This window comes from Myxocyprinus asiaticus, chromosome 9 (assembly GCF_019703515.2).
Source record: "Myxocyprinus asiaticus isolate MX2 ecotype Aquarium Trade chromosome 9, UBuf_Myxa_2, whole genome shotgun sequence".
NCBI classification, from domain to species: domain Eukaryota; kingdom Metazoa; phylum Chordata; class Actinopteri; order Cypriniformes; family Catostomidae; genus Myxocyprinus; species Myxocyprinus asiaticus.
The window spans coordinates 234538-250000 of record NC_059352.1 but is presented as its reverse complement, the minus strand read 5'-3'; the positions used below and the strand labels follow the sequence as shown (position 1 = coordinate 250000).

General features: G+C 40.3%; 1 protein-coding gene and 1 long non-coding RNA gene across 8 annotated transcripts in view; one reads left to right on the top strand and one right to left on the bottom strand.

Moving 5' to 3' along the window:
- LOC127445800 (uncharacterized) overlaps positions 1–11011 on the bottom strand; it is a 113396-nt gene extending 102385 nt beyond the window's left edge. Inside the window, exon 1 of the long non-coding RNA XR_007898044.1 lies at positions 10879–11011. This is a non-coding gene — a long non-coding RNA (uncharacterized LOC127445800). The remainder of the gene's footprint in view (positions 1–10878) is intronic.
- The window catches only part of LOC127445760 (probable ubiquitin carboxyl-terminal hydrolase FAF-X), a 41383-nt gene continuing 26591 nt past the window's right edge, over positions 672–15463 (top strand). For 3 of the 7 annotated variants that reach the window (XM_051706043.1, XM_051706042.1, XM_051706041.1), the window contains exons 1-15: positions 7414–8051; positions 8573–8718; positions 8820–8899; positions 9630–9742; positions 9867–10085; positions 11637–11752; positions 11893–12144; positions 12293–12431; positions 12687–12839; positions 13312–13416; positions 13507–13713; positions 14023–14159; positions 14266–14399; positions 14481–14568; positions 14681–15023. In XM_051706043.1, the coding sequence (XP_051562003.1) occupies positions 7956–8051; positions 8573–8718; positions 8820–8899; positions 9630–9742; positions 9867–10085; positions 11637–11752; positions 11893–12144; positions 12293–12431; positions 12687–12839; positions 13312–13416; positions 13507–13713; positions 14023–14159; positions 14266–14399; positions 14481–14568; positions 14681–15023 (2328 nt within the window). In that variant the 5' untranslated portion in view covers positions 7414–7955. Of the gene's footprint in view, positions 778–854; positions 940–1196; positions 1310–7412; positions 8052–8572; positions 8719–8819; positions 8900–9629; positions 9743–9866; positions 10086–11636; positions 11753–11892; positions 12145–12292; positions 12432–12686; positions 12840–13311; positions 13417–13506; positions 13714–14022; positions 14160–14265; positions 14400–14480; positions 14569–14680; positions 15024–15463 lie in introns of those variants that run through there. The other 4 variants (XM_051706038.1, XM_051706040.1, XM_051706039.1 and 1 more) reach the window with 4 other exon arrangements.

Below are 15463 nucleotides of genomic sequence, written 5' to 3'. Positions count from 1 at the left end.
CTCACATACACACTCTCTCTCACATATACACACAGACACATACACTCACACACTCTCTCACAAACACACTCTCTCTCACATACACACTCTCTCACATATACACACAGACACATACACACACACACATTCACATACACACTCTCTCACATATACACACAGACACATACACTCACACACTCTCTCACATACACACACATTCACATACACACTCTCTCACATATACACACAGACACACACTCACATACACTCACACACTCTCTCACATATACACACACACATTCACATACACACTCTCTCTCACATATACACACAGACACATACACTCACACACTCTCTCACATATACACACACACATTCACATACACACTCTCTCTCACATATATACACACACGCATTCACATACACACTCTCTCACATACACACACATACACACACACACACACTCTCTCACAGACACACACACACACTCTCTCACACTGTCTCACAGACACACACACACACACACACACACACACACACACACACATTCACATACACACTCTCTCACATACACACACATACACACAATCTCACAGACACACACACACTCACATACACACTCTCTCTCTCACATACACACACTCACATACACTCACACACTCTCTCACATATATATACACACACACACTCACAGTCACTCACATACACTCACACAGTCTCTCTCTCTCTCTCTCTCACTCTCTCACACATATACACACACAGCGCGAGCTAGCAGCGGGAAGTCGCCGGTGATTGTCGGTAAGTCATGTTTGTAACGGCGCGCGGTGTTTGTTAAGTGACCGGAGCTGCTCAGTGACAGTCTGATCATGAGCTCATCTGTGAGACAAACATGAGAAATACTGAGAAATTAGCAACAATGACAGTGAGACGCGCGTGGAAGTTAGCAGGTTCATGAAGCCGGTATGTGTGTTTGCGGGTGTGTGCGGTAATTGTTGGACGCGTGTGTGTCTGGGTGTGTTTTGCGGTCGCGGCGCGTTGAGGCGTTCATCAGGCGGCAGACGCGTGCGAGTGTCGCGCCATTTATGAGGCGGAGAGGTTAGCATTAGCACGGACGGCTAGCAGGCCTCAATATCAAACACACAAACACATTTATTGATTTAAAGATAGATCTAACGAGGTAAAGGCACATTATTCTCGATGTGTGTATGTGTGTGTGTGTTTAATGTCTGTACAGTAATATTAATATGAACATGAATAACGAGAACTGAGCTGCTATGCTAATGCTAACGGCGTTAATAACGGGGCGTTGGGCGACATTTCAGCGATAAAAGTGAGTCTTTATAACAACATTAAACACATTAATGATATACATTCTTATGGCTGTGATTGACACTTGCATGAGAATATACTATTCAGGGTTATTGTGTCTGTTTTGGTTTTTGGTGAGAGCAGACACGAATAATATGAAGATATAACAGTGATAATGTTTGTATATTTAATGTAAGAGTCATTAAACTATATTCAGTGTAAAAGATCCATTGAACAGAGCTGAATGTAAGTGTCTTGATAAACGTGTTGTGTTTTTGGTCAGTTGACAGCTCGTTATATTGAGGTTAGTTTGAGGTTAGGTTAGGGTTAGCATCAGTGTGTTAAGTCAACACACTTCAATGTTTTTACATGAGATGTGTCGCCTGACACTTCACGATACGATTCGATATATTGTGATACATCACGATATCATAATTTGATTTGATCACAAATCAGTTCCATTTCATTTGTGTATATTTCATTTATATACTGATGTCTGATGAAGAGCATGTAGCTCAAAACATCACGTGTTTGTCTCTTGGTGATTGTTTTAAATTGTTTTGGAAGTAACAGTGTGCCAACTTTGTTCTATGTTTACATATTAAAACACAAATAGTTGAATAGAAAGTATCATGAGAAAAACATGGAGAAATGAGATGACATGTTCAGTGAAGGACATTTAACAGGAGTTCATGAAGCTTTATGTTACTATGAATAGTTGTGCAGATATTGATCACTGTTAGCTGATGTTTCTGACAGGCGTCATCATGTATTTGTGTGTTCTCTGAATGATTGTGTTGAACTGGAACTACCTGTTTCACATGTATTTTAGTGATGATGAGAATCTGCCAATCAAATCTTTGCATGAACACATTGTCTTTATTTGTGTGTTTAAGCTGATGTGCTACAGATGTTATGATGGTGTATTTGATGTAGTTTTGACATTCAGATTCTGCATTATTTTGGTTGTGTTAATTAGTTTTTGTGTTTTACTAAATGAAGGTGTTTGAATTGTTGCATTTGTGTTTTCTGAGCAACAGCTGCAGGAATGATGTCGTCTGAACATACAGACACCTGTGTTCCAGGATGTTGTTCTTATTTCACTTCCTGAAAACAGGCACAGAACACACTTTAGAGTTGAACACACTTATGCAAATCTGCTGAAAAACTTTCCAATGTTCAGAACCAAGAGAGTGAGATGTGTTGTGCTGAATCCATGAGCTGTTCAGAGTGTGATTAAAACATACCTCGTCAGTTATTCTTGTTGTTCCAATGAGTCATGTAGACATCAGTTTAATAATTTCAATTTTTAAACCATGAACTCACACAGGATGATGTGACGGGCACAAACACACACACACACACTCTCACACACACACACTCTCACAGACACTCTCTTACACACACACTCTCACAGACACACTCGTGCACACACACACACACACAGCTCTCTGTGCAGTATAGTGCTGTAGAGTTAACCAGTACTGTGGTTAGTTACAGCTGTGGTTAAAAGGTTAGTTTACCCAAAAATGAAAATTCACTCTTGATTGACTCACCTCTAACCCAGATGTGAATGACTTTCCTTTTTCAGCAGAACCGAAGTGAATATTTTTATAATATATAATATATTTCAGCTCTTTTTGTCCATATAATGCAAGTAACCAGGTGCCATGAGACTGCTGGCTGTTTGACGGGCTAAAAGTCATATTTAGGCAGCATAAAATTAATCCACATGATTCCAGTCGATCAGTGAATGTCTTCTGAAGCAAATTGATAGGTTTGTGTAAAAAACAAATCGATAATTAAAACGTTTTTATCTTTAAATCATTGCTTCCGCCCAGCACTGGATTACTGTTTGAAATGAACTAACGTGATGTTCGTTCCTCTGTTGTAAACAAATACACGTTTGTGACTTCTCATGTGAATGCGCCATTGCGCTTATGTCACTGATGCATCGACTGCTGGTAGGAAGCGAATAATTAATTTTTTTAATAGGGGTGTACCAGTGCTACTCGATTTGCTTCATTTTTACACATTTACGTTTGGCTTTATATTTTTACAGAGGCTGCACTTAAATTACTGTAATGTTACATATTTTAAATAGAATTAATAATACATATTTAAAAAAGAGGATAACTGGAACAGATACAGATTTTACCTCAGGCTGCGTGTGCTTCTTCACTCTCTCACTTGCGGCGCACGCAGGAAAGCGTCCTCTCGCTAGACAAGCAAAGTAGCTTTAGAAATCACTTCGGGCTGTATATAAATAAACATCAGTACTGTTTGTATCAGTCAAATGCTGACCATTAAAATAAAGAATTAATAAAAATAAATAAGTATCGGATTTGGATCGGGCTCGTCGGACTGATACCCGATCCGTCTAAAAGCTTCAGTATCGGAGCCAATACTGATCCAGATGTCAGATCGGTGCATCCCTAATGCTGACTACCACACCTGGAGTCGCGAGTTTGAATCCAGGGTGTGCTGAGTGACTCCAACTGGGTCTCCTAAGCAACCAAATTGGCCCGGTTGCTAGGGAGGGTAGAGTCACATGGGGTAACCTCCTCGTGGTCGCTATAATGTGGTTCTCGCTCTCGGTGGGGCGTGTGGTGAGTTGTGCGTTGATGCCGCGGAGAATAGCGTGAAGCCTCCACACACGCTACGTCTCCACGGTAACGCGCTCAACAAGTCACGTGATAAGATGCGCGGATTGAGGCGAGTCACTACACCACCATGAGGACTTAGAGCACATTGGGAATTGGGCATTCCAAATTGGGGAGAGAAAAAAAAAACATACATCTTTTGCTCAGACTTAAAACCTTTAAAATAACAAAAAGAAACAACAAACAAATTCATTTGTTCATTCATAACCAAAATTGTGCAGTTCATATAAGACCGTGTGAGTGCTATCATTCACAGTTTAGACCTTACCCAGACTGGCGATTGGTCCTCAACAATTCTTGGCATGCAGAAAAGGTTTTTGAGCATTCTACAAAAGCATGTTTTTTGAGTGTACTAAACTGAACATTAATTTATAACAAATAGGCTACAACCAAAAAAAAAACATAATACTTTACACACTATTTAACTTAAATATTTTACATTTTTTTGACCAAGATTCAAAAATATAGTTTTAAGAGCAGCAATTACATAAATATTTTACTTTTTTAACGCAGGGCGCATGGGCTGAAGTGAATCATTTATTTGAACTGATTCATTAGCAGTATATGAATAATCCGAACAAACCGATTTACTAAAATGAATCGGACAATCCAAAGCTACATATAAGTGGATTGGTCAGTCACTTCTTGTAACTGGTTCACTCACATTTTGATATTGAATTAATAATTTTGTCTACATTTTACTCTAAATATGACAAATTCAATCTTGCATAATATTGATTTCAGTCTTGAGATATTAATTACTTTAGCAATGTGTAGGCTAACCCTAACTGAATATGAGTACCTATAATCTGATTACAAGGATTTGATTCAAAAACAAATTACATTACAGTAACTAATTAAACTACTTTGTAAAAGTATTACACCCAACACTGCCTATAAAAGATGAACAAGTTATAATAATAATAAATATAATATATCACTCACCCATGGCAGTGAAGATCTGGATTGGGATGAAGTGGTTCGGTAACACAAGTATGAAGAACTTCGTTACGGACAAAGATGGACAAAGATTAAATGCTTCATGGGATAGTACAGTAAAGGCATCAGGTGTATACAGTTCCAGGCAATAGAGTTTAAATTGATCATACATCAAAAGGCACCACTTTAAGGGGGTGTGGCAGCACTCTTTTGCTGCGGTCACTATTTTCTGCCAGTTGGGATCAGGTAGGCTATTCCACTGCTTTCATGGAAAGTGAATTCCGTTAATGGCTTGAATGCATAAGAATAGATGTAGAAGAAATTAATTTTGTTCCTTGTGAGTGATAGTGGAAGGAAGAGCACAAAAATCAGTTGTTGTATTAAACACAATAGCGGCGGGCTGAACTGTGACTAATCAGCACGAGCAGAAAATGTATGCCAGTTGGGATCACTGTCATTAGGCAGCTTTAATGGCAAATAAATCCAGACAGGATGGCTTTAATACATAAGAGTAGATCCTTATTAAATTGATATTATTCTTTGAGAGTTATTATGGAAGGAATACTGCAAAAAAACGGGTTGAACTGACTGACCAGTGCGAGTGGCTGTTTCCTGCCAGTATGGTCATATAGCAAATAAATTCCTTAAAGAGGCTTTAATGTGTAAGAATATATCCATAGGACTAAAAGTAGGGATGCACCGATCGTGATTTTTCATGGCCGATTCCGATTGCCTATTTTTTTTCTTTAAGCAACAGACAAGAAAGAATGAAAGAGTTCATCAAAAAGATGTTTATTTGCTTTTTTACAGGCCAAACTGGCCTTAAATGAAGAAATATCTGTTGCTATTTGAAATTAGAGGCAACAACTGCATATTAAGCACTAGTGGTGCACCAATCAGGAGATTTGAGGCCGATACGATTTTCTATTTTTTTAACACTAAGATCGGCTGATACTGATTTTTTTAAAAGTGCCCTTTGCCACACATTAGCGAGTTATATGCTGCAGTTATATGTTATGCCCCACACAGTAAAATCACGGTTCGATTTGTTAATATTATTTAACAACATTACTGCAGTTAACATGAACTAATGAACCTAATGTTAGTTACAACCTATACTATTACATGTTTAAAATCAAAAGTTGTATTAATTAACATTAATGCACTATGAACTTACATGAACTAATAATGAACAATTGTATTTTTATTAGCTAACATTATAATTAATAAAGGCTGTAAAAATGTATTGTTCGTGATACCTAATGCATTAACTAATGTTAAAGAAATGAAACCTTTTTATAAAGTGTTACCAAAGTTACATTAACATGACATTTATTAGTTTTGAAACGGTTATGAATAGTTCTGTTGTCAATATCAAATGGTCATTGTGATATACTGGCAACCAGTAAAAACCATGAGAGCATCACACACAGTAGAGATATGTTAACAAATATATCTGTTACAAGCTCTAGAACTGCTCCAGTAAGAGATCATTAATATATATGTCTTTGGTGCTGTTATGGTTCAAATGTAATTGCTTTGATTATTGTGACCAACATTAATCTGATTTAAATTGGGATCCTCACAGAATAGCGCTGAGATGAGTGACTGATGAGATATTGAGAGCCGTATGTTTGATTGACACTGCGAGTGAGCATATCGAAGTGCTCATGATCGCTCAAACATTCTCTGTCGTCACGACTTGTGTAACATCACGTACACTCAGATTTGTATACATATGTTTATTTGTTGTTTAATTCATTTTTATACCGGTTTGCAGTCTCTTCATCCTCTCCGTGCTCACTGTGCAGCGAGTCAGAAGAACTACCGTAATGACTCTAGAAAATGGGCAACTTAATATTCATACACGTGTAATTCTTACACATTTTTAAAAACAAAACGGCTTATTCATCTGAATAACATCATGTCTGAAAGATTAAATTCATGAATGCTTAGAACTGTCAACAACTCCAGAGATCACACTGTCATGCATCAAGAGCTGAGCAAGCGCACATTCATTAGAGGAGCAGTGTATGTGTGATTCCCTGCGTGCTGCGAAAACGATCGGCCCTGATTCTAGGCATGATCACCGATAACGGATTTAAACCAAGATCGGCCGATTTAGATCGGTGCACCCCTAATTATAATATACCTTTTTTAAATGTTTGAATAAAGTTTATTCTTTTACAGTTTGACACGGTTTGTCGTTTTGCACATTATTGTCAACTAAAATGTTATTTTCATTGACTAAAATTGACTGAATATGACATGACAAAATATAAAGGACATTTTCATCAGAAGACAAATTCAACCTACAGATGGTTTACTTATAGACAGGATATTGGGTTAGGATATAAGAAAGTATTTTAATAACAGAACGAAAGATATTTATTAACAGATCAGTGTGTGTGTGTGTGATATGGATCATAAAGCTTCTTCCTGTGTGTGTTCATGTAGTGAAGACGCTCTATATAAAAGCAGCAGAGCAGCACCGGTGTCTTTAAATAGATCTGAGCAATGATCGAGCATCAGGAGAGAAGCATTCAGACGATACAGATGAACACGTGTGTAATGATGTTTACACAGACAACGAAACAAACAGATGGTCGCTTGAGAAAATGTGTCCAGTGTGTTTGATATCAGACTATTAAACTCTCTTCAGCAGCGATTCAGCCGTGACTCTTGTGTCAGTGTTTGTGTGACTTGAGCATATTTCTGTTTGGACTGACGACAGCAGCTGGTCTTCAGAATCACTGTTTGTCCTGACAGAACGAGTCCAGAACACACACACACACTACAGGACCGGCCGTTTCCACTCGGACTGATCTGAGAGCAGTTCTGATCACAGTCGAAGTCATTCACACATCAGTGGATTTTCTGTGTCACTTTCCTCTGACTAACTGTGTTTTGTGTGTTTCAGGTAATGCAATGGTCTCTGATCTCCAGGTGCGTCAGTGTCGTTCGCTCACCCGTCGGATCCGCTCCACTGCCCTGCAGCCAGTGAATATTCGTGTGGCTCGCGCCACATAAACGGACAAGATTGCAAAGATCTGTCCTGTATCGAGCATGACGGCCACCACCCGCGGATCGCCCGTGGGGGGCAACGAGAGTCAGAGCCAAGCGCCCGATGCACAGAGCCAAACACTACTGCCCCACAACCAGGTGTGTGTGTGTGTGTGTGTGTGTGTGTTGTTAAGAGGATGGATAATTCTCATCATTTACTAACTCTATGCCATCTCAAACTCAAATGACTTTCTTTCTTCTGCAAGACACAAGTGAAGATATTTTCATAGGTGTATGATGTGTTTATATCCATATGTGTTCATATAGACTTGTGTTTGTGACGATATAATATAAATCAAGTGTGAACACTACACTTAGTCAAACTGTAAGTTTATGAACCTTGAAATAGTAAATTAAGTTGATAAGTTTAGCTAGATGCTAACGTTTACACACAAACACAAACCATATGTGACAAAAGGGTCTGTGGGATTAAGATGCAATTGTACTCAGAAGTGTGTACTTCATCATCACCAGTGAGAGAGTTTATTGTTAGTATGTGAACTGGGATGACTGGTTTGAATGACCTTTTCGATGTCCCTCCCTCTGAAAATCCCTATTCACCCTCAAAACACAAAATACTTTACATCCTGTTTCTCATGTTTTGTCTTGTGTATGTTTAGACTCCCTCACCAAACTCGTCCAATGAGACGTCACCCATCAGTCCACCAGAGGAACAGGGTCAGGGTGATGCTCCACCCACACAGGAAGAGGAGGAGCCTGCCTTCCCACACACAGACCTGGCCAAGCTGGATGACATGATCAACCGGTCAGTGATGACATCATTCTGAGCATCTGTGTTGTATTGATCGTATCATTCATTCTGAGGTGTTGTTCGATTGCTCAGAGTTGTGTGTGTGTGTTGTTCAGGCCGCGCTGGGTGGTTCCTGTCCTGCCTAAAGGAGAGCTGGAGGTTCTGCTTGAAGCTGCTATTGACCTCAGTAAAAAAGGTCAAATTTCATAAAATGGTCTTTCTTTTATGTCAGTACTGTTCAACTGGTGTGTCTCAGGTCTGTTCTGATCACAGGCAGCAGGGAAAACAATAAATGGAAATAATCAAATGAAGTTATCCATATAATTGTGTATATTTAGGATAGCAAAACCAACAGCAACCTTTAAAGAGGAGGAGAAAAGCTTCTCATATTTTTTGTTGTTGACATCAAAAGCCATGCGTTCAATCAAACTGTACAGTATTTTAGAGCAAATTCGTCACTTGTTTGAAGCTAGTCAAATTAAGCAGATGTCAACATGCCAACACAAAACTACTCAACATAGTTTAAGAAAATATGACTCAGAATACATTAAATACACTTCAGTTGCAAGCAGGATAAATATATTTTGTTGCCAACTACAATGTGTTTTGTGAATTATTGGTGGCTGAGAACATGACATTTTAAAATTATTTATAAGACGTTTACTGGTAATAACCAAAAATGTTAATTTTCCTATTCAGTCTATGCCATGTAAATATTTTTGTAAATAGTTGTGCCTGGGCATTTTTATTTACTCTTGTATGACAAACACTTTTGCTACTGTGTTGGGTCGCCACTTGATGTCCAGTGTAAAAGTCCTGAAGCAAAACCAGTTGAGAAGCACTGATTTGTGTGATAATCCATCAGCTGTGATGTTAGCGTTTGGATGATTTCATGTTGTTATTGTGACGTGTGTTGTGTCGTGAAGGGCTTGATGTGAGGTGTGAGGCGTGTCAGAGGTTTTTCCGTGATGGTTTGACAATCTCCTTCACTAAAATCCTGACGGATGAAGCTGTGAGCGGCTGGAAGTTTGAAATCCATGTGAGTTTGATTGTTTTCTTCCTTTTCGTTTATGATTGATTGACATTTTTAAACAGTCCTCTTTAAGTGTTTCTCTCATGGCCGTGTGTGTGTTCTTGACGTGTTGCTGTTGTTCTCGTTGCAGAGGTGCATCATTAATAACACTCATCGTTTGATTGAGCTCTGTGTGGTCAAACTCGCTCAGGATTGGTTTCCTCTGCTTGAACTGCTCGCGATGGCAACCAACCCGCACTGCAAATTCCACATCTATAACGCCACGCGTCCATCTGAGAGCGTTCCTGCAGCCACGCAGCTCGCAGATGATGAGCTGTTCGCTCGCCCGCCCGACCCTCGATCTCCAAAGGTAGCAACTCTTAAAACTCACACAGCACATACTTTAAAGTCAATGTGAAATCTAAATTATTATATTTACTCTAATGATACATGTTCCTGGTATTATTGTGAAGGATTCATTGTTGCAACTCATTCCAAAGTAAAGACATGTTTGTATTTATAATGTTTTATCAAAATTATAGTAATACACTGATCAGCCACAACATTAAAATCACCTGCCTAATATTGTGTAGGTCCCCCTCGTGCCAACAAAACAGCGCCAACCCGCATCTCAGAACAGCATTCAGAGATGATATTCTTCTCATCACAATTGTACAGAGTGGTTATCTGAGTTACCGTAGACTTTATCAGTTCAAACCAGTCTGGCCATTCTCTGTTGACCTCTCTCATCAACAAGGTGTTTCCATCCACAGAACTGCCGCTCACTGGATGTTTTTTGTTTTTGGTACCATTCTGAGTAAATTCTAGAGACTGTTGTGTGTGAAAATCCCAGAAATACTCAAACCAGCTCGTCTGGCACCAACAATCATCCATGTGATTATCTAATCAGCAATCGTGTGGCAGCAGTGCAGTACATAAAATCATGCAGATACGGGTCAGGAGCTTCAGTTAATGTTCACATCAACCATCAGAATGGGGAAAATGTGATCTCAGTGATTTGGAGCATGGCATGATTGTTGGTGTCAGATGGGCTGGTTTGAGTATTTCTGGGATTTTCACACACAACAGTCTCTAGAATTTACTCAGAATGGTGTCAAAAACAAAAAACATCCAGTGAGCGGCAGTTCTGTGGACAGAAACACTTGTTGATGAGAGAGGTCAACAGAGAATGGCCAGACTGGTTTGAACTGATAAAGTCTACGGTAACTCAGATAACCACTCTGTACAATTGTGCTGAGAAGAATATCATCTCTGAATGCTGTTCTGAGATGCGGGTTGGCGCTGTTTTGGTGGCATGAGGGGGACCTACACAATATTAGGCAGGTGCTTTTTTTGGATTTTTCCCCTTTTTCACCCAATTTGGAATGCCCAATTTGCTTTTAAGTCCTCATGGTTGTGTAGTGATTCGCATCAGTCCTGGTGCGGAGGACGAATCCCTGCTGCCTCCGCATCTGAGACCGCCAACCCGTGCATCTTATCACGTGGCTTGTTGAGCGCGTTGCCACGGAGACATAGCGCGTGTGGAGGCTTCACGCCATCCACCGCGGCATCCACGCTCAACTCACCACACACCCCACCGAGAACGAACCACATTATAGTGACCACAAGGAGGTTTCCCCATGTGACTCTACCCTCCCTAGCAACCGGGCCAATTTGGTTGCTCCGCCATCAACCCTCTTATTTTTGAACCACCTGTCAGAGACACTTTACACCCTCCAATTAATTCACAGTGGATAAAATCAAGTTCTGCCCTGTTTTTTTCTTGTTGAATATGCTGTAAAGTAAAATGGGTTGCAAATGGCATTTGACTTTGTTGACTTTAATCATATAGATATCATCGTGTGCTTTGAGTCTTACTCTGGAAAAGTCATGACTGCATCATATGTCTTTCTGTGCTCAGGGTTGGCTGGTGGACCTCATTAATAAGTTTGGAACGTTGAACGGATTCCAGATTCTGCACGATCGCTTCATAAGCGGACAGGCTCTCAATGTGCAGATAATTGCAGCTCTCATCAAGTACATAACCCACATTCACATCCAGCATTTCAATGCAATGTCTGTCAGATGTTTCATAAACACAGCAAATATACGATATCTGATGTAGTAATCTTGTCTCTGAGTTGAGATGCATTTATGTTCCTCAATGTGTCTTGCAGACCTTTCGGCCAATGTTACGAGTTCTTGACTTTGCACACGGTGAAGAAGTTTGTCTTGCCCATAATTGAGATGGTTCCACAGTTTCTGGAGAACCTCACAGACGAAGAACTGAAGAAAGAGGCCAAAAATGAGGCCAAAAATGATGCTCTGTCCATGATCATAAAGTCCTTGAAGAACTTGGCATCCAGAGTCCCAGGTCAAGAGGAAACCGTCAAGAACTTGGAAATCTTTCGGTTAAAAATGATCCTCAGGTGAGCCATCCCATGTTTTACTCAATTTAACTGGGTTACACCGTCTGACATGAACAGTTACAGTTGCTTCTGAACGATCTGATTTGAGTTTGTGTGTGGCTTCAAGAGAGCAAAGTTAAAAGGAGTTATAATCTGCTCTACTTTACAGGTTATTACAGATTTCCTCATTTAATGGAAAAATGAACGCGCTTAATGAAGTGAACAAGGTGATTTCAAGCGTGTCGTATTACACCCATCGGCACGGCAACCCAGAGGAAGAGGAGTGGCTGACTGCAGAGCGTATGGCTGTAAGAGCACGTTACTCCCCTAACCCTGTCACTCAATTAATCAATGAATGAATCAAACACACACTCCATAAGAAATGCAAATGAGCCACGATGTTACAGATATACAGGTGTACAGAAATGGAAACAGCGGGACAGTATGTAACAGTATGATTTAATGTTTGTCTGAGTACTGTTCACTGCTTGAGATGCTTCCTGTACCCAATGTAATGTCATTGTGACTCGACAGGAAGTGTTGATGATGTTTGTGTGTATCAGGAGTGGATTCAGCAGAACAACATTCTGTCCATCGTGTTGAGAGACAGTCTTCATCAGCCGCAGTATGTGGAGAAACTGGAGAAGATCCTTCGATTCATCATTAAAGAGAAAGCGCTCACACTGCAGGACCTGGACAACATCTGGGCCGCTCAGGTACCAAACAGGAAACGCTTCATAAGAGTTCATCTGATGTCGTCAGACAGACAGTGACCACATTTACATGTACGGCAGTCAGATGACTGTTGTCCTTATCAGAACATTGTCCTACTAAATTAATACGCCACGTGTGTTACAGGGATTTTACTGCGGGCCTTCTTAGGTACAACAGGAAGGGTTTATAAAAACGGTGGCAACAGTATGTCAATATGATAAAATACACCAATGTACAAGAAACATACATTTATTATCAGTCATTATAAGAATCAACCATTCTTCCTCCAAGTAATATACTGTAGTATCCTCACTGTAGTCTGTAGGGCATGTGTGTTTATTGGCATTTTACAGCGGCTTTAAACATGTCTCATCCATTTATCCATTTTATAAAGAATGCTTTTTTCTGATTATACTGTTTACATTTGGATTGAAGTGTGTGTAAGTGTACTCATGTAAAATGGGCATTTCTCAGGCTGGTAAACATGAAGCGATTGTGAAGAATGTTCATGATCTGTTGGCGAAGCTGGCGTGGGATTTCTCTCCTGAACAGCTCGATCACCTGTTTGACTGCTTCAAGGTGACCAGACCAAACTCAAACACATTATTATATTGTAATAATATAGGACACATTTGTGATGCTGTGATGTTCTGTGATTGTGATTGGCAGGCGAGTTGGACTAATGCGAGTAAAAAGCAGCGTGAGAAGCTTCTGGAGTTGATCCGCAGGTTGGCGGAGGATGATAAGGATGGAGTGATGGCTCATAAAGTTCTCAGTCTGCTGTGGAATCTGGCACACAGTGATGATGTACCTGTAGACATCATGGATCAGGCCTTGAGCGCTCACATTAAGATCCTGGACTACAGCTGCTCACAGGTACAAACACACGACACGTGACTTTCACATGATGTTTCTATTTGCAGCAGGGGTTCCCAAAGAGAGTTGGCAGAACAAGAAAAAACCCAGAAACATGCAAATCAAAAATTAGATATTTTTTGAAAGGTTTACATTGTTTAAAAATCTTCCAGTAAAAATAAAAAAACAATAATGTCACGTGGGGAATTGACAAAAAAGCATTGTGAACTGCTGATTTGCATGATACTATTATTTTGGTTTTTATTTTAATGCTGTGTCAGGTGTAATAAATGTAAATGTGCAGTTTTTCTCTCGTTCATATGAGTACAGGACCGTGACACACAGAAGATGCAGTGGATTGATCGGTTCATTGAGGAGCTCCGGACGAATGATAAGTGGGTGATTCCGGCTCTGAAGCAGATCCGAGAGATCTGTAGTCTGTTTGGAGAAGCTCCTCAGAACCTCAGGTGAGTTCTTCAGTTAAACACACACGTGTATTCCTCAGTGAGTGTGTACTCGTGTCTTCACTTGTGTGTGTCTGTGTGTGATTGTGTTGTGTTCTCTCTCGTGCAGTCAGACTCAGAGGAGTCCACACGTCTTCTACCGTCATGATCTGATCAACCAGCTGCAGCACAATCACGCGCTCGTCACGCTGGTCGCCGAGAATCTGTCTGCATACATGGAGAACATGAGGCAGTTCTCTAAAGGTCAGTATTAAACAGTGTGATCACCATCATGTGTGTCAAAGTGTTTTGGCTCCATTCCTGATCTGTAATTGTTTGGATCAGAGAATCCAGGTTTTGACCCTCAGACGGTTCGAGCGGCCAGTCGCTACAGCCATGTACAGGAAGTCCAAGAGAGACTCAATTTCCTGCGGTCAGTGACTTGTTTTATACACACACACACTCTTAAGAAGATCTCAGAATTTATAACTGGCTTAGATTTGCATTTGTGTTTCTTCATATGGTTTGTTGAACGCTGTGTTCAGGTTTCTGCTGAAGGACGGGCAGCTGTGGCTCTGCGCTCCTCAGGCCAAACAGATCTGGAAATGTCTGGCAGAGAACGCCGTGTTTCTGTGCGATCGCGAGGCCTGTTTTAAGTGGTACTCCAAACTGATGGGTGACGAGCCGGACCTGGACCCCGACATCAACAAGGACTTCTTTGAAAACAACGTGCTGCAGCTGGACCCCACACTGCTGACGGAGAACGGCATGAAATGCTTTGAGCGTTTCTTTAAAGCCGTGAATTGCAGGGAGGGCAAGCTGGTGGCCAAACGCAGGGCGTACATGATGGACGATCTGGAGCTGATCGGACTCGACTACCTCTGGAGGGTAACTGATGCTTAAAGAACAGTTCTACTGTCGTGAAAAACTAGGAAATATCAGGGAATTTAAAAATTCTGTTGAAAATGTAAAAATCATAAAGCTCATGGAAGAATCATGGAGATGTATTTAATAAGCTAGATATGACCCTTGTGCGAAGACATTGTGATGTCTGATTTGTCAGTGAATCGTTCAAGTCCAAGTCAAAACGGTTCTTAAATCGCTCTACATGTTTCATTTGCAAATCGGGTCTAAATCAAAATGATTTTCAGAAATCTGTATTCAGTAATCACAAACGCCTGAAAAGATCATGGCAAAGTCATGGAAATTCATTGGGCAAAAAGGGTGGAAACCCTGCTGACGAGACCACGAATGAACGAATCTCTCAAACGCAAATATAAGTATATAAAAATAGAAGCATGCATGACTCTTTTTACATCTAAACATTA